Source organism: Scyliorhinus canicula, chromosome 1 (genome assembly GCF_902713615.1).
Source record: "Scyliorhinus canicula chromosome 1, sScyCan1.1, whole genome shotgun sequence".
NCBI classification, from domain to species: Eukaryota; Metazoa; Chordata; class Chondrichthyes; order Carcharhiniformes; family Scyliorhinidae; genus Scyliorhinus; species Scyliorhinus canicula.
Window position 1 is genome coordinate 297,242,806 of NC_052146.1, and position 19,110 is coordinate 297,261,915.

At 50.4% G+C, this 19,110-nt stretch overlaps 1 protein-coding gene across 9 annotated transcripts in view; it reads left to right on the forward strand.

The window, feature by feature from the left end:
* wdr27 (WD repeat domain 27) overlaps positions 1 to 19,110 on the forward strand; it is a 599,569-nt gene that overhangs the window by 10,399 nt on the left and 570,060 nt on the right. For all 9 annotated transcript variants that reach the window (XR_005462840.1, XM_038815943.1, XM_038815902.1 and 6 more), the window contains exons 2-3: positions 4,674 to 4,866; positions 13,768 to 13,909. Coding sequence is in view for 8 of the 9 variants with exons in the window: in XM_038815943.1 (XP_038671871.1) it covers positions 4,675 to 4,866; positions 13,768 to 13,909 (334 nt within the window). In the remaining variant the exon portion in view is untranslated. The remainder of the gene's footprint in view (positions 1 to 4,673; positions 4,867 to 13,767; positions 13,910 to 19,110) is intronic.

Consider the following 19,110-nt stretch of genomic DNA (forward strand, 5'->3'; position numbering starts at 1 on the left):
CACACTGGAAACGGTAACGGGGTTCCCTCTAATACTGGAAACGGTAACGGGGCCCCCTCTGTAATACTGGAAACGGTAACGGGGCCCCCTCTGTCACACTGGAAACGGTAACGGGGCTCCCTCTGTAATACTGGAAACGGTAACGGGGACCCCTCTGTCACACTGGAAACGGTAACGGGGCTCCCTCTGTAATACTGGAAACGGTAACGGGGCTCCGTCTGTAATACTGGAAACGGTAACGGGGCTCCCTCTGTCAGACTGGAAACAGTAACGGGGCCCCCTCTGTCATACTGGAAACGGTAACGGGGCTCCCTCTGTAATACTGGAAACGGTAACGGGGTTCCCTCTGTAATACTGGAAACGGTAACGGGGCTCCCTCTGCCACACTGGAAACGGTAACGGGGTTCCCTCTAATACTGGAAACGGTAACGGGGCCCCCTCTGTAATACTGGAAACGGTAACGGGGCTCCCTCTGTAATACTGGAAACGGTAATGGGGCTCCCTCTGTAATACTGGAAATGGTAATGGGGCTCCCTCTGTAATACTGGAAACGGTAACGGGGCCCCCTCTGTCACACTGGAAACGGTAACGGGGCTCCCTCTGTAATACTGGAAACGGTAACGGGGACCCCTCTGTCACACTGGAAACGGTAACGGGGCTCCCTCTGTAATACTGGAAACGGTAACGGGGCTCCCTCTGTAATACTGGAAACGGTAACGGGGCTCCCTCTGTAATACTGGAAACGGTAATGGGGCTCCCTCTGTAATACTGGAAATGGTAATGGGGCTCCCTCTGTTATACTCTAAACGGTAACGGGGCTCCCTCTGTAATACTGGAAACGGTAACGGGGCTCCTCTGTAATACCGGAAATGGTAACAGGGGTTCCCTCTGTAATACCAGAAATGGTAACGGTGGCTCCCTCCAGTACTGGAAACTGTTAACGGGGCTCCCTCTGTAATATTGGACACTGCAATGGGCTAGCTCTGTAATACTGGAAACTAACAGGTGCTCTCTCTGCAATAGTGTAACCTGTAATGGGCTCCCACTGTAACACTGTAACCTGTAACATCGGGCTGGATTCTCTGATTTGAAGACATAAGTGCTGACTCCGGCGTTGGAACAGTGGTGTTTTATAGCTGAAAAAACAGCGCAAAAGCTGCACCGATCTGCCGTCTGGTGGGGGGCTAGCAGGCACGCTGAGTAAATCCCCCGGCTTTACCTGCTGGTGAATTGCCGGGCCCGTGGCCGCACGTGCCATGGTGGCGGCCTGCAGCGGCCGCATGCGGACCCGTCCTGCCAAAAACAGCCCCCCTGTAATCATCCACGCCACCCCTGGAACACCCCCCAGCAGTGCCCCTGGTCCCTTCCAAAGCCCCCCCTGCACCCCCCCCCCCTCCCCCCCCCGACTGTGGCGGCGCTGGACTCAGTCCGCAGCCGCCATGCCGGGTTCATGAAAAAAAAGTACACGTGTCCCACGCTGTTGGGAACTCGGCCCATCGAGGGCGAGGCTTCGGGGGAGGGCCTCAGGTGATGTTCTGAGGTTGTCCCAAAGCGTATGGCGTCATAATATGCCGTTTTCAGGGGGCGGAGCATTGCTAAAGCGGCGCCGTCTCCGATTGCGGCGCAAACGGGGACTCTCCAGCCGATCGCGACCACGATTCCGGCGTCGGCAACCGTAGAATCCTGCCCATAGGCGCCCTCTGTAACATTCTAACCTGTAACAAGAGCTCTCTCTGTAATATTGTAACCTGTGACAGGAATTATGTAGACCTAAACTTAAAAAAAGGAGGGGACTGTGGTGCTCTGCCTGTGCACTCACCAGCCGGTGACTTTTCTGTTCGTGGAAACAATGAGAGCAAATCGGAGACTGGAATGCAAATTAATGGGAATACCTGTCCACGTTTGCAGCACTGGAAAAGACAGAGAATCCACTAAAAGGTTTTGTGATCCGACTACCCACACCCTAACCCCATCTCCCACCCTCCCAGGGTATGCTTTAGGGTGCTGGAAATGTGTCGGCACCGCCAGCAGGTCATGGTCGAGGGCAGGGGGGCTGATGATCACCCGCAGAGAACTGAGCTCTGGTGCTCCTCAATCTATGCCATAGTCTGACCTCTGCCCGTCTGCCTGATCGCTCACACCCATCACCTGCACGCGGTCTGCCAGGGCGGGGTGGGCACGCCTGGGGAGGTGGGACAAGGGTTCGGAGGTTGGCTCATCAATGCGGAGGAAATTGACAGAGGTGTCATACTGGTTGTGCTCAAGGATTATTAATGTGTCACATGTGTCATACAATTCCCCACTCTCCTGATGGTGCCATCCCACTTTCCTCACCACCCCCTCACCCCCCTCATCCCCTACCTACCAACCCCACCCTATCCCCCCTTCCACGGTGCCCTCAGTGATCCTTGATGTGCTTGGCCCTCCTCGCTCTACCACTACGTCTATGTGTCTCTCCAGGATTCACTTATGAGTTGGAGGCAGCCAACTGCTTACCATGGCCTTTGATGCCCCGGCGGGTGTCCTCTGGGGGCTCTGGGCATGCAGCCTCATCATAGGGGTGGAACATGGGGGAGCTGTGTGGCCACTAACCCCACACTATGGGACGGGTCCGGGTTGGCACCCACCACCCCCTCTGCTCGATGTCCATAGGGCCCTGGGGTTCACTTTAGGAAGGAGGGCAGCTGGTTCGAGCCTCAGCTGAGACTGGGACTAGCTCTGTAGCACCTCGGCCATTCCCACATGAGAGCAGCCCCTCATCAAGGTCGGCCTGATGCTTGGTCACGTCCCCCAGCGAGTCGGTCAATCTGCCGAAACCCTCAGCCAAGGCCGTCCCCAACTGCCCGACGTCTTGGACACCTTCACTAATGGTGCCGACGTTGTGCACCATGTTCTTTACTGCGGGGCCACCTCAGTGTTGCCTCAGTGCCACGCATTGCCGTCACCATCTCTTGTGCCCGTAGCTTCTGGGACTCCTCCAAGCGGCTATGGACCTGCTGGAATGTCGCTGACATTTCCCTCTTAATATCCTGGCCTCTCCCTATCTCCTCCATCTGCTCCGGGTAACCCTGTACCAGCGGCTCAGCATCAGGCTGAGACCTAGCTGGGTCCTGGGATCCAACAGACCTAGACTGCTCTCTTGTCTGGGGCTCCTATGTCCACCTGATGTACATCAGCAGCTGTGGTGTGCTCACCAGATTGTGCCCCAGAAGCCTGACAAATGTTTGCCACTGAGGTACATGTGTCTGCGCTGGTGGAGGGTGGTGATGGCAACTGTGACGCATCGATCACGTCTTCCTCGGAGCTCTGCCCCGGTGTGTTGTCCTGGGAGGCAGGAGAGGGAGCCATCCCGGAAGGGCTGATGCTGTTGAATGGAGGACCTGCAGGAGAACGGACATGAGGCCAGTGGGAGGGTTGGGTCAGTCAGTAAGGCAATAAGAACTCACGTGTGACAGGTCCTCTGGGTAGGGCCTGATCGATCCTCACCTCTGCGGCTTCCGCCAGCCTCCACGTTGGTCACCGCTCCGTTTCTCAGCCACCCCCGTCACCTCCAGGGCCCATTCCGCGAAGCTGCCGTGGATTCTTAAGTCCGGCATGCTGCCGCCGCTCTCCCGACAATTGTGTGAGAGCTTCTCCTGAGGATACACATAGAGAGCATTGTTAGCCACACGCTGTTCACTATGGTGGGAGGGGGTTGTGAGGGAAGATTTGTGGTGTTACATAGAACACAGAACAGTACAGCACAGAACAGGCCCTCCGGCCCTCGATGTTGTGCCGAGCAATGATCACCCTACTCAAATCCACGCCCCCCTCCCTTACTTTTAAGGACACTACGGGCAATTTAGCATGGCCAATCCACCTAACCCGCACATCGACTGTGGGAGGAAACCGGAGTACCCGGAGGAAACCCACGCACACACGGGGAGGACGTGCAGACTCCGCACAGACAGTGACCCAGCCGGGAACCGAATCTGGGACCCTGGAGCTGTGAAGCATTTATGCTAACCACCATGCTACCGTGCTGCCCCGTGTTGTAGGGAGAGGGGGTGAACGGAGGCTTGGGGCCGCATGGAGAGTTGGGGGGGAAACTCGCATGTGGGGGTGGAAAGATCTTGGGGTGGGGGGGTGGGTCAACGCACCCATGCTGCTCAGTGTAGGTCGTTGACCTTACGACACCGGAGGCCAGTCCTGGTTATGCTCCCCGAGCTTACAGCTGCCGTCACCATGTCCCAGGCAACCCCCGCTGCCCTGTGGCTCACCCTCTGGGACCCTCGGGGAACAGGACATCCCCCTCTGGCTTCGACCGCATCTAGGAGCATCGCCGTAAAAGTGCTGTTTAAGTGCTGCTCGACCTTGTTAGTGGGGGGCTGATGAACGCGGTCCTGGCAAATCGGCTGGCGAGCCTTCATTTGAGGTGCAAAGCCTGAGGGGCCTCATTAAGTGGACCAATTAACGCTGAATTACATTCCCGACCTGGCTGGGCTGAGCACCGGGAAGCTCGCAGCAGCTCCCGCTCGTTACCACACTTAGAAATCTTTCCAGAGAATCGCGCCGAACATTTCAAGTCTGTTTGGCTCTTCAGCAGAACTTGTATTACTTTAATACTTGTTTGCAAAGATCCTATCAATTTTTATTTTTCTAAAGTTTGATAATATTTTTCGTTTTGTTTTTAGAATGAAGGCAAGTAAAACTATCCACCAGAATGCGGAAAATAGCTATTTGAAAGAAGTTATTACAGAAAAGCATTGTGTTCAGTCCAATACTCCACTGTCTCATATTCAGCTAGCGTGTTGCTGGAAGTATTGTGCTTTTCCTCATGACAAACGAGATGTGTGCGTTTGGAATATCCACAATCCTATCTTGCAGGTAATACTTCTTCAGAGTGTTGTCTTGTTTCATGGACATCGTTTAAAATTGAGTTTAAAAAAAAGTTACTGTGAACATTCGCGGTAATGCAATTGTTCAGATGGTAATACTGAGTTTAAATGAAAAGGTGAAAAGGATCAGTTTTATACTGTCAATGCAACTGAGATTCCAAGGGTTTCTCCTGGATGCTTTTGAAATTTCCCTCCAGAGACTTGGAAAATTTTTGGGACTGTACTGATCCCACCCCCATGCATTTAGAGGAACAAGCAGCTGAAATGCCCCCCCCCCCCCCCTTGAAGTTTGCATACTTCAGTGAACTTCAGTTCTACTGGCAGTATTTTCTGGTCTTCATTATTTTCCTGCCCTGGCTGCCTGACAGTGATGTAACCTTCCTCTACAATGTTTATGCCCAATTTTAAGTATTAATAGAAAATACTTTTTTGGAAAGAAGGAATGATCAGCGGCACGAGTTAATGCCAAATACTAGACAGATTTTGTGTTGTGAATTTGAATCCACTGCAAACTGGATTGAGGGTTTCCTAATTTAGTTTACAGCAGATCTTTCAGTTGAAGTACTCCCTCCAACTGGCAATGTGATTAGATGTAATTAAAGCCTTGGCAGTGCAGTAAATCTCCAGATAGTCAGTAAGGGGTTAATTGGTTTTCTGGGTTACCGAGGGATAGATTTTCAGCTTGCTGCCTGTGTGCAAAACCGCTGTTGTAGATTTACCATCCATTGCAGAAATTACTGTGAAAATCCATTGCTGTGAAAATTGGGCTGATTCAATAATGGGTGATTGATTTGCAAATCCAGTTTTATGGCCAGGTGGCGAGATGATGGTATTTAAGTGGTCACTGGATAGACATATGGATGAAAATGGAATAGTGTAGGTCAGATAGGCTTCAGATGGTTTCACAGGTCGGCGCAACATCGAGGGCCGAAGGGCCCGTACTGCGCTGTAGTGTTCTATGTTCTATGAAAACCCAACAATATGCCACAGTCACTCCGAAACACTGTCAGTAAAATGATGAGTAGTTTCTGATTCAAGAAATGCAAAGATCACAAGATAGGTATGGATGAGCAGGGCACAGTGCGCCTCATTCAGCCCCAACCATCCAGAAAAAAAGTCAACAATCACCTACCGAGAATGATTGCATGTGCTTTCCAGCCCACATGTTAATCGCTCTTTGTGTGAGGGAGAACTTCCAGTATTTGGTCCTAAATTCATCTTTTTCTTGACTTGATTCTGCCATTCTGTATCCTAGTTTCATTGTTTAACTTGAAACAGTGGCCTGGAATTGCTTTCATAGCACTTATGCCAGTTCCTACGATCATCTTGCTGGGCCCACAATTTCCCGGGAAGCAGGTTTTCTGCTGCCAGAATGTAAAAATGCAGTTCCACCAATGGCCTTGTTTCCAGAGCCTATTGCCTCTGACGCTTCTCTTCAATTATCATACAGCACAGGGGTAAGCCTGTGGAAGGGGGGGGGGGGGGGGGGGGGCATTTCAGCTGCTTGTTCCTTTAAATGCATGGGGGTGGGATCAGGACAGTCCCAAAAATTTTCCAAGTCTCTGGAGGGAAATTTCAAAAGCATCCAGGAGAAACCCTTGGAATCTCAGTTGCATTGATGTCAAGTGACTGTTGGGCGTGTTGTGATTAAGATTTTGGGTCTACCTATCTTTACTGGTGTGGTGAATGTATTCACCTAATACATGTATGATACTGTAACCTATGACTTATGACCGGGAAGTGGTGATACTTCCGCCCTCACCGGAGCCATATATAGCCAGGCCGCCTGTGGGCGGCATTCATCTGTACAACCGACTCTGGCTTGGCAAGTTCATGATTAATAAAGCCTAATGTTCACTCGCTCTCTCTGCCTCTCGGTGAATTGAAGGTATATCAATTTATTAGTCACAGACAGCACTATGGAAGCCACTCTAAAGCCAGACAGGCTCGAACTCGACGCCCGCGCGTCCAAAGTCAAGGAAATATTCGAACATTGGCTTTGATGCTTCGAGGCCTACCTCGACTCCTCCACAACGCCTCCCACGGAGACCCTCAAGCTGCGACTCCTCCACGCTTGGCTGAGCCATCGAATCTCAGTAATGATCGAGAAAGCGACCACGTATGAGGCGGCAATCGCAGCACTCAAGGCACACTTCAAGAAGCCCGTAAATGAGGGTTCGCCAGACACCTCCTTACTACTCGCCGTCAACGCGCCAGTGAATCGCTGGATGAGTATTTGGAAACCCTGACTCTACTTGCGAAGAACTGCAGCTATCAAGATGTGACGGCGGAGGAACATATGAACTCACAGATCCGGGACACCTAAGTGGCGAGGGTCCACTCGAACGACATCAGGCAGCGCCTACTGGAAAACGGGACCTCCGACCACGATAATGCTAGCTACCTTGCTAGAAGTGGCCTCCCAGAATTTCAGTGCGTTCCCCGTGGGCCTGACGAACCCCTCGTGGACACCCTTGTCGCGGCCCCCTTCAGACCCGACTACATCGCAGGCCTGCACTCCGTTCAAAAACCCGGATCATAAATGCTGGGAAAAAGCAGAGCTCGCTCAAATCGCTTGACTTTTACTGTATTGAGCTAACCGTGGATCGGTCTGCCAGCCCAGTCCGAGGAACCGCAGTGCTACTTCTGCGGCCAGGGCCAACACCCCGGCAGCGTTGCCCAGCCCGCAAAGTGATGTGCAGCGACTATGGGAAAAAGGGGCACTTCGCTAGAGTCTGTCTCTGCCGACCTAAGGCTCAGAAATTGAAAACGCACTAGGCCCGACCCATGGACTTGCAGCCCCACAGACCCCGCAATGCGGCTGCGTTCCTGTCCGGAACTCCCCCGTCAGATGCGTCATCAGCATCGTGCGACTTGTGGGGGCCGCCATCTTGGTCGCCGGCTCCAACACAGACCGACACGTGCGACTCATGGGGGCCGCCGGCTTCAGCACCGACCAACACGTGCGACCGATGGGGGCGGCCATCTTGGTCGCCATCTTTGCCCCAGCCCGACACATGTTACTCATGGGGGCCGCCATCTTGTGATTCCACCGACCACACAGACTACCTGCAGCTGGGCGCAGTCACTCTCGACCAGTTGCAGCCGAAACAGCTGAAGAACTCCATGATGGTCGTCCGGGTCAACGGGCACGAGACCCCCTGTCTTTTCGACTCCTGGAGCACGGAGAGCTTTGTCCACCCCGACACGGTAAGGCGCTGATCCCTCCACACCTACCCAGCCTCTCAAACAATCTCCCTTGCCTCCGGTTCCCATTCGGTTCCGATCCGGGGGGTACTGTATCGCCAATCTCGCGATGCAAGGCGCAGAGTACGCTCGTTTTAAGCTCTACGTCCTCCCTCACCTCTGCGCCCCCCTACTGCTCGGATTGGACTTTCAATTTAATCACTGAAGCCTGTCCTTACAGTTCGGCGGACCCTTGCCCCCCCCCCCCTCCCTCCCTACACGGTGTGCAGCCTCGCGACCCTCAAGGTCTCTCCCCCTTCACTCTTTGCGAACCTCACTCCTGACTGTAAGCCCATCGCCACCAGGAGCAGGCGGTACAGGTTGCTAGACATGACGTTTATCAAGTCGGAGGTCCAGCGACTTTTGAGTGAAGGGATCATCGAGGCCAGCAACAGCCCCTGGAGAGCGCAAGTGGTGGTCGTCCGGACTGGGGAAAAGAATTGGATGGTTGTGGACTACAGCCAGACAATTAACCGGTTCACGCAACTGGATGCGTACCCCCTCACCCACATAGCGGAGTTGGTCAACCAGATTGCGCAGTACCGTGTGCTCTCAACGGTCGATCGGAAGTCGGCCTACCACCAGCTCCCAATCCGCCCGGAAGAGCGCCACTGCACTGCATTTGAAGCAGCCGGCCAACTCTTCCACTTCCGCAAAGTCCCCTTCGGTTTCACTAACGGGGTCTCGGTCTTTCAGAGAACGATGGACCGAATGGTGGACCAGTACGGTTTGTGGGCTACATACCTGTACTTGGACAATGTGACCATCTGCGGCCATGATCAGCAGGACCATGACGCCAACCTCCAGAGGTTCCTCCAGGCCCCCCAATCCCTCAATCTCACATACAACAAAGAAAAATGTGTCTTCCGTACTACCCGACTAGACTTCCTCGGATACGTCGTGGAGAACAGAGTCCTAGGGCCCGACCCCGACCGAATGCGCCCCCTCACAGAACTCCCCTCTCCCCACAGCCTCAAGGCCCTAAAACGATGCCTGGGGCTGTTCTACTACGCCCAGTGGGTCCCCAACTAAGCGGACAAAGCCCGCCCACTGATTGAAACCACCACTTTTCCCCTGATGGATGAGGCCCGCTCAGCCTTCAGCCGCATCAAGGCCGACATCACCAAGGCCGCAATGCACGCAGTAGACAAGTCCATCCCCTTTCAGGTAGAGAGCGATGTGTCAGATGTCGCACTGGCCGCCACACTCAACCAGGCGGGCAGGCCTGTAGCATTCTTCTCTGGGACCCTCCACGCTTCCGAAATCCGACACCCCTCGGTCGAGAAGGAAGCACAAGTCATAGCGGAAGCTGAGCGGCACTGGAGGCACTACCTAGCCGGTAAGAGATTCACCCTCGTCACCAACCAGCGATCGGTCGCCGTCATGTTTGACAACGCACAACGGGGCAAAATAAAAAATGACAAAATCTTGAGGTGGAGGATCGAACTCTCCACCTACAATTACCATAAGACCATAAGACATAGGAGTGGAAGTAAGGCCATTCGGCCCATCGAGTCCACTCCGCCATTCAATCATGGCTGATGGGCATTTCAACTCCACCTCCCAGCATTCTCCCCATAGCCCTTAATTCCTCGCGACATCAAGAATTTATCTATCTCTGCCTTGAAGCCATTTAGCGTCCCGGCCTCCACTGCACTCTGCGGCAATGAATTCCACAGGCCCACCACTCTCTGGCTGAAGAAATGTCTCCGCATTTCTGTTTTGAATTTACCCCCTCTAATTCTAAGGCTGTGCCCACGGGTCCTCGACTCCTCGCCTAACGGAAACAGTTTCTTTGCGTCCATCCTTTCTAAGCCATGTATTATCTTGTAAGTTTCTATTAGATCTCCCCTTAACCTTCTGAACTCCAATGAATACAATCCCAGGAACGCCAGCCGTTCCTCATATGCTAGACCCGCCATTCCAGGGATCATCCGTGTGAATCTCCGCTGGACACGCTCCAGTGCCAGTATGTCCTTCCTGAGATGTGGGGCCCAAAACTGGACACAGTACTCCAAATGGGGCCTAACCAGAGCCTTATAAAGGCTCAGTAGCACATCGCTGCTTTTATATTCCAACCCTCTTGAGATAAATGACAACATAGCATTCGCTTTCTTAATCACGGATTCAACCTGCATGTTTACCTTTAGGGAATCCTCGACTAGCACTCCCAGATCCCTTTGTACTTTGGCATTATGAATTTTCTCACCGTTTAGAAAGTAGTCTATGCTTGGATTCTTTTTTCCAAAGTGCAAGACCTCACATTTTCTCACGTTGAAATGCATCAGCCATTTCCTGCACCACTCTCCCAAACTGTCTAGATCCTTCTGCAGCCTCCCCACTTCCTCAGCACTACCTGCCTGACCACCTAACTTCGTATCATCAGCAAACTTCGCTAGAATGCCCCCAGTCCCTTCATCCAGATCATTAATATATATGGTGAACAGCTGCGGCCCCAACACTGAACCCTGTGGGACACCGCTGGTCACCGGCTGCCATTCCGAAAAAGAACCTTTTATCCCAACTGTCTGCCTTCTGTCAGACAGCCAATCCTCAACCCATGCCAGTAGCTCACCTCGAACACCATGGGCCCTCACCTTACTCAGCAGCCTCCTGTGTGGCACCTTATCAAAGGCCTTTTGGAAATCCAGATAGACCACATCCACTGGGTTTCCCTGGTCTAACCTACTTGTCACCTCCTCAAAGAATTCTAACAGGTTCGTCAGGCACGACCTCCCCTTACTAAATCCATGTTGACTTGTTCTAATCCGACCCTGCTCTTCCAAGAAATTAGAAATCTCATCCTTAACGATCGATTCTAGAATTTTACCAACAACCGAGGTTAGGCTAATTGGCCTATAATTTTCCATCTTTTGTCTTGATCCTTTCTTGAACAAGGGGGTTACAACAGCGATCTTCCAATCGTCCGGGACTTTCCCTGACTCCAGTGATTTTTGAAAGATCTCAACCAACGCTTCCGCTATTTCTTCAGCCACCTCCCTCAGAACTCTAGGATGTAGCCCATCGGGGCCAGGAGATTTGTCAATTTTAAGACCTTTTAGCTTTTTTAGCACCATCTCTTTTGTAATGGCAACCATACTCAACTCAGCCCCCTGACCCTTACGATATCAATTATCATCCTGGGAAACTTAATGAGCCCCAGATGCCCTGTCCCACGGCACATGCGCCAGCGCGCAAGGTGACCGACTTTGGGCTATCCACAATGACCTCTGTCACCCGGGGGTCATCCGGCTTACCCACTTCATTAAGGCCAGCAATCTGCCCTTCTCCACCGAGGAGGTCAAGGCAATGACCAGGGACTGCCAAGTCTGCGCGGAGTGCAAACCGCACTTCTACCGGCCAGACAAAGCCCACCTCGTAAAGGCCTCCCGGCCCTTTGAATGCCTAAGCATTGACTTCAAAGGGCCTCTCCCCTTCACCAACCGTAATATATACTTCCTCACCGTCATCGATGAGTACTCCCGCTCCCCCTTCATTGTCCCCTGCCCCGACATGACCTCGGCCACTGTAATAAAGGCACTGCATAGCATCTTCACACTGTTTGGTTTCCCTTCCTACGTCCACAGCGACCGGGGCACATCGTTCATGAGTGATGAGCTACATCAGTACCTGCTCAGCAAAGGCATCGCCTTGAGCAGGACTACGAGCTATAACCCACAGGGAAACGGGCAGGTGGAGAGGGAGAACGCGACGGTATGGAAGGCCGTTCTTCTGGCCCTCAGGTCTAGAAGTCTCCCGATCCCCCGCTGGCAGGAGGTCCTCCCCGACGCCCTCCACTCCATCAGATCGCTCCTCTGCATGGCCACGAACGAGACCCTTCACGATCGTTTGTTTATCTTCCCAGGAAGTCCATCTCCGGGGTCTCGCTTCCACCTTGGCTGACGACTTTGGGACCAGTCCTTCTCTGGAGGCACATGAGGAGCCATAAGACCGGCTCCCTGGTCGAGAGGGTCCAGCTGCTCCACACCAACCCCCAGTGCACCTACATCGTGCACCAGGACGGACGGCAAGATACGGTCTCCCTACGGGACCTGGCGCCAGTTGGTTCTCCTGCCAATGCGCCCCCCTCCCCGCTGCCCGCCGCCACCCCCAGCGCCCCGAACGCTCCCCTGGGTCTCCTGTATTGTCCTGCGCCGACACTGCCGCCACCCATCACCCCCCTGCGTACCCCCACACCCCAACCGTCTCCGGCACGCCGGACTTAGGCTCAAGCTCCAGACACAACGCCTCTGGAGTCACCACCTGCATCAACTGTGCCCACCGCACCGCCAGAGCTGAGGTGGTCGAAGAGAACGATCTGGCCTCCAGATAGACTGAATATGTAATGACCCCACGTCGCCCCTGCTGGACTTGACGTTTGTAACAGGGGGTGAATGTGGTCAATGTATTCACCTAACACATGTATGATACTGTAACCTATGACCTATGACCTGGAAGTGGTGATGCGAGCTGCTTCCAGGTACTGTACTGTAACCCCGGTGGGCTCCGCCTCTGGCTCCACCCTCACCGGGGCCATATATAACCCAGCCATCTGTGGGCGGCATTCATCTGTACAACCGACTCTGGCTAGGCAAATTCATAATTAATAAAGCCTAATGTTCACTCGCTCTCTCTGCCTCTCGGTGAATTGAAGGTATATCAACTGGCATAAATAAAAATGACTTACTTGTAAATGGCTGGCAGAGGGCTTTTCACCGCAAGTGATGAAGGAAATTTAGCACGTATCAATGTTTCAGTGTAAAATCGTTTAGAAGTGAATTTCCTCACAGGGAAACAATAATGCGGCTTTGACCAACAATCGCTTGCTTGAATCTTGTTGAAAAGAGAGACATGTTGCTGAAGCTTTCTGTCTTACACTCATCACGACAAAGGCAAGAATGCCAAATTTCAAACAATCTCAACAATTTATACCAGAAGAGAAAAGGGCACTGATTGGTTGACTATCAATCAGCACCTTTTTCTCATCTAGTATAAAATATTGTGATCGTTTGAAATTTGACGCTCTTGCCTTTGTCGTGATGAGTGCAAGATGAAAAGCTTCAGCAACACGTCTCTCTTTTCAGTTGCTCTTGCCCTGTAGTTATGCCGAAACGTTCAGGATTCAGTACCGTTTATCTCTTTTATCTGAGTGACTACCTTAAATTACATCTATAGACCTCCTTTTCTGGGCGGATTGGGTCACGTTTTCTTAATATTTTTGGATGGACATGCTGCTGGGTTCCCATCACCTTATTTTCATGTCAAAGTCAAGCATTTTCCTTCATCTTGTAAAATAAGTGTGAATTTACATCTCCAGCAAATTATATACATTCATTTATCTTCAATTAAAACACTAAATTGCAGTTTGTGATACTGCCCTGGAACGGTGCACCAATTCTATTTGCCAGGTCACCTCGGTTGGCAGTGAATCAGTTAGAATAACATCACCTTGCGTTTACGCTTGCAGTTAACACAGTTAAATACCCCAAAGCAATTAGTAATCCAGAAACATTCCACAACCATTGATTAATGCTATTTTAGTCAGTATGTTTTGCAGAGAGAATATTCTGAATGAAATGGTTCAAGTCTATATTCGAGGATAATTCTAAAGATATTGATGTGTCCATTCATTTTCTTCATATAGACCCTGCAATTAAAAGGCCACCACCAATCCATTACTGCACTGGCGTTTGGAAACCACCATGAACCAATGCTTCTGAGTTCTGCAGCTGAAGATTATATCATTATATGGGATATGGAAGCATGTCAAAGGAACATACAAGAAGGTGCACAGTTTTCTGATATTTTGAAATGATATTAATGGTTCTGGTTCCTTGACATAGAATCATAGAATTTACAGTGCAGAAGGACGCCATTCGGCCCATCGAGTCTGCACTGGCCCTTCGAAACAGCACCCCATTTAGACCCACACTTCCAACCTATCCCCATAATTCAATCTAACCTTTTTGGACACTAAGGATAATTTATCATGGCCAATCCACCTAACCTGCACTTCTTTGGACTCTGGGAGGAAACCAGAGCACCCGGAGGAAATCGACGCAGACACAGGGAGAATGTGCAGACTCTGCACAGACAGTGACCTAAGCCGGGAATCGAACCTGGGTCCTGGCACTGTGAAACCATGGTGCTAACCACTATGTTACTGTGCTGTCCTGCTTTATTTTATAAAATGTTACTGGGTCAGATTAAAGCACCAAGGATGAACAATTATTCTTTTTGTGAAAAAGTGTAGTTATTTGACCATGAAATCCAGATAGAGGGAAAAGATATTTATGTTTGGAAGATGTGGTACAGTGAGCTAGATTATACTGTCGCTAGTTTAAGTAGTTTGAGTTGTTGAAGGCTATCATGCATAAAGAAATCAGTGGGATCATTTTGTTCCAGCCAAAATGTGGGGTTGGGGGAGGGTGGGATTGACAGTGCGTTGGGCCAAAATGGGTAAGAGTGAATCAGCAGCCCAGTTAACATTTCTCCATTTAATCTTCATTGTAGTCAATAGTTCACGGAAGGTGCATTCATAATATGGCTAAACCTGTTGTTCATCAGCCTGTAAATCCTTCCAATTATGTCTGTTGGCAGGTGGTACGGGTGGGAGAGTTTCCCTGTCAGCCATACTGCGGAAGGCATTGGCAAATCACTGCAGGACTTTGCCAAACAGAATCATGGACCAATCCAATGGAAGGCTCCAGTCACAAATATCCTCTTTGGGCATGGTTCCTGAAGGAAGAAGGGAGTCAATAGTTTGTTATAACCTGTTTTACACTAATGCACAAAGCCAAAAGGACCTCTTGTGTTAATAAATGCAGGGCAATTTCCTCTCATTGGTATTTCTAATGAAATCAAAATCACATACCCTTTGATCACATTTAGAACAGAAGAAATCATCTGTCACTAAGATGTTACAACATGCAGAGACCAGGTTTAATGGTATTAGATTCCATCATTTTGTCCATTCCACCATCTATCCCATTGCAGCTTGCTATGGTCCTTTGAATGATTTATTATGCTTCCTATTTAAGCACACCTCATCCTATATCCAGACCACTGATTTACAAAGTTATAAAAGGCGTCCAGAAGAGAATCATGTGGAACCGTGCTATCCATTTCCAACTGCTCTTAAGAAATTGCTGTCAGCCTTTATTTCCTGTTTCCTCCCCTTCGTCTAGTTTTCAATCCAATCTGCTAATCTGCCCCTTAATCTTTTTGAAGACTGTTATTTCCTATGTGGCACTTTGTCAGATATCTCCTGCTATTGTGTTCAGAATGTAGAAAGAAATACTAGTCTGTATGAATAATCTTTGGGCGTAATTCTCCCAACCTGTCAAGGTGCTTGGTCCCGATGTGGCCTACATCCTGATGGCGCCCACCAGAGTGTGTGGCCATGGAGTGCACGGCCCAATGCAAATCCAGCAGGACTTGCTGGACCAAGGTCTCCATGGTGGTTGCGAACCTTCCCATGGTGGCCTTGAGATTCCCGTATGTCGATGCCACGATATCTGACAGAATGGGGAGGGCCTCCTCCATTGTGCACTCTGCTCTGATGAGCCAATGTTGAAGTTGTGCCGAATGTTCCACTGCCTCCCTTTGCATCTCCGCCAGTAAGCTGGCAGCTGCTTCCAGAATCATAGAATTCCTACAGTTCAGAAGGAGGCCATTCGGCACATTGAGTCTGCACCGACTCTCTGAAAGAGCAACTTATCTAGGCCCAACTAACCTGCACATATTTGGACACTAAGGGGCAATTTAGCATGGTCAATCCACCAAACCCGCACATCTTTGGACTGTGGGAGGAAACCAGAGCACCCGGAGGAAACCCAAGCAGTGATGGGGAGAAAGTGCAAACTCCACCCAGACAGTCACTCAAGGTTGGAACTGAACTCGTGTCCCTGGCGCTGTGAAGCAGCAGTGCTAACCACTGTGCACCAATCTGCCCATGCACTCGATTCAGCACACCATTATAGCTTTGGTTCAAACATGCGCAAAAGTGCCAAATATCAGAGGTGCTACACAGCAAGGTAGAAGTATGACATTAAGAATCCCCAGCAATATTTAAGTCAATGGGAATCAGGGGGAAAACTGTCCATTAGTTGGAGTCATTAGTTAGGCAGCATGGTAGCACAGTGGTTTGCACAGTTGCTTCACCGCTCTAGGGTCCCAGGTTCGATTCCCGGCTTGTGTCACTGTCTGTGCGGAGTCTGCTCATTCTCCCCGTGTCTGTGTGGGTTTCCTCCGGGTGCTCCGGTTTCCTCCGACAGTCCAAAAATGTGCACAGTTAGGTGGATTGGCCATGCTAAATTGCCCTTAGGTTAGATGGGGTTACTGGGTTACCGGGATGGGGTGGAGGTGTGGGCTTAAGTGGGGTGCTCTTTCCAAGAGCCGGTGCAGACTTGATGGGCCAAATGGCCTCCTTCTGCACTGTAAATTTTATGATCTATATCTAGCACAAAGGCCAAAGGTTGAAGGCCAATCAACTCAGCCCCAGAATACCACTGGGTGTTCCTCTGTGTCCTAGGGCCAATCATCGTCAACTGCTTCATCAATGAACTTCCCTCCGTCATAAGATCAGAAGTGGGAATGTTTGCTGCTTGTTTGCAAAGTAGGGAAAATCTGCAAAGTCGCATTTGTAGAAACAAAGTTTTGACTTCTGATCTGATGGGCAGGCTTGAAAGGCTATTTTTGAACATTTTTAATGTTCGTTGCACAGTGCAGTACCATTCACAACTCCTCAGATACTGGAGCAGGCCATGTCTGCATGCAGCAAGACCTAGACAATACTGTAGACTCCCCAAACCCTGAACACCATCCAAAATATATGGCAGGCACAACTCTCCACCTGCCTGGATGAATGCTACTAAAACAACACTCAAAAAGCTCAACATTAACCAAGACAAAGCAACCCACCTGATTGGCACTCCATCCACCATCTTACACATTGACTCCCCTTACCATAAGTGTCAGCATGGATGACTGGGTTGAATGGCCTGTATATCTTATGTAATTCTATATAGAGAATGTAATGGGCTTTTCACAGTAACTTCATTGAAGCCTACTCGTGACAATAAGCGATTTTCATTTTCATTTCATTTCATAATGTTGCATTTATATGAGCAAAACTGTACATAGAGTAAAATTGCCACAATTAATAATAATAATCTTTATTAGTGTCACAAGTAGGTTTACATTTACACTTCAATGAAGTTACTGTGAAAATCCCCTAGTTGCCACATTTTGGAGCCTGTTCGGGTACACAGAGGGAGAATTCAGAATGTCCAAATTACCTAACAGCACATCTTTCGAGACTTGTGGGAGGAAACCCACGCAGACTCGGAGAGAATGTGCAGACTCCGCACAGAATCATCGAATTTACAGTGTAGAAGGAAGCCATTCGGCCCATCGACTCTACACCGGTCCATGAATGAGCACCCTAGTTAAGCCCATGCTTCCACCCTATCCCAGTAAGCCAGTAACCTTTCCTAACCTTTTTTTTTTGACACTAAGGGGCAATTTAGCGTAGCCAATCCACCTAACCTGCACATCTTTGGGCTGTGGGAGGAAACCGGAGCACCCGGGGGAAACCTGGGAGAACGTACAAACGCCACACAGACAGTGACCCAAGCCGGGAATCGAACCTGGATCTCTGGCGCTGTGAAGCAACAGTGCTAACCACTGTGTTACTGTGCCGCCCATTAACAAGCAGTGGTTCTCCACTGTTCCTTCTACAAAGTGGGCCAAAGATGATTGGAGAAAGGATTTGCTATATCTACTGGAAGACCAACCAGACAGTGTTTTATATTGTGAATAAAGCAAATCACACATGAAAGGGGAGTTTCACCACCAATGGCTGTCTCCTAATGTGACTCTGACTGAAGTGTCGATAGCACGGTGATTACTGGGTGATAGAGTGAGCCTCTGGACCCAGCTTTCTTTATAGAGAACCAGAAACAAAGCACCCATCACTGCACTAAAGGGGGAAAGACACTGCACCATATATGCCCACATATGGTGGGGAGAGGCAGAGCAGCAGCAGAATGAACTAACAGTAATACATACCATCATAATGCAACACTCAGACTGTTCTGCAGTCTGTCATACAGAATGTGCAGAACCACCAGAATTAAAAACTATCACTGTTAGAAACTGCTTCCCGAAGCACATCTGTTTGAAACCTCTATTGCAATATCTCCCCTTTACATCACCTGCCTGGGACTGAGCAGGTGGCTGGTCTCCAGCAACCCTTCGAGTGGCAAATACCTCAGCTGTCCGTCTTCGACTGCAGCGTGGACGTGACAGTGAGGTGTTCGCCAGAAAGTGACCAAGAACTATGCCCTGCTTAAATGTATGTTTCTGCACTATTGGAGGATGTGGTTGAGAGCAGTGATGGTTCTTCCTGAGCCTCCTGATCCACAAGTATGCTCGGAGAGCTGCTGGGCTGGTTCACTGTCCACGGTTTCCTGCTGCATGAAATACACATAAGGTCAGTTTTGGTGGATGAGTTGAAGCTGATTAGAGTATATCACCCTCACTTTGAATTGCGGGATTGGGTGAAGTGATGGGGCTGAGATCTGTACCAAGTTACTGCGGGAGGCCCAACTCTGCATCATCACAGGAGCGATCCCTGTCCTCACCGGTGAGCTCTGCGGCAGCCTCCTCGAACCCGCTAAGGGCGAGTATCTCTGTTGTCCCTCTCCGGTCTGGATTTGCTCTTGTATGTGGTGTGTAGGTTTGGCCTATATGGAGACATAATAAATGGATGTAATGGGAGTGGTTGGGGCAGAGGTTGGGTGGAATGATTGTCCCCTGAATGTGATGTGCCCTCCCAAGAAAGGACAGCAAATGGAGTTGGAGCAACAAGACAGATGGGGCTGTGAAAGTCTTGTTGAGAGAGTGTTGATATGTATTCCGTGACTGTGAGAGATCTGTGAAGAGAGTAACCCTTACAAGATGCCACGCTGAGAGTTTGATAGTG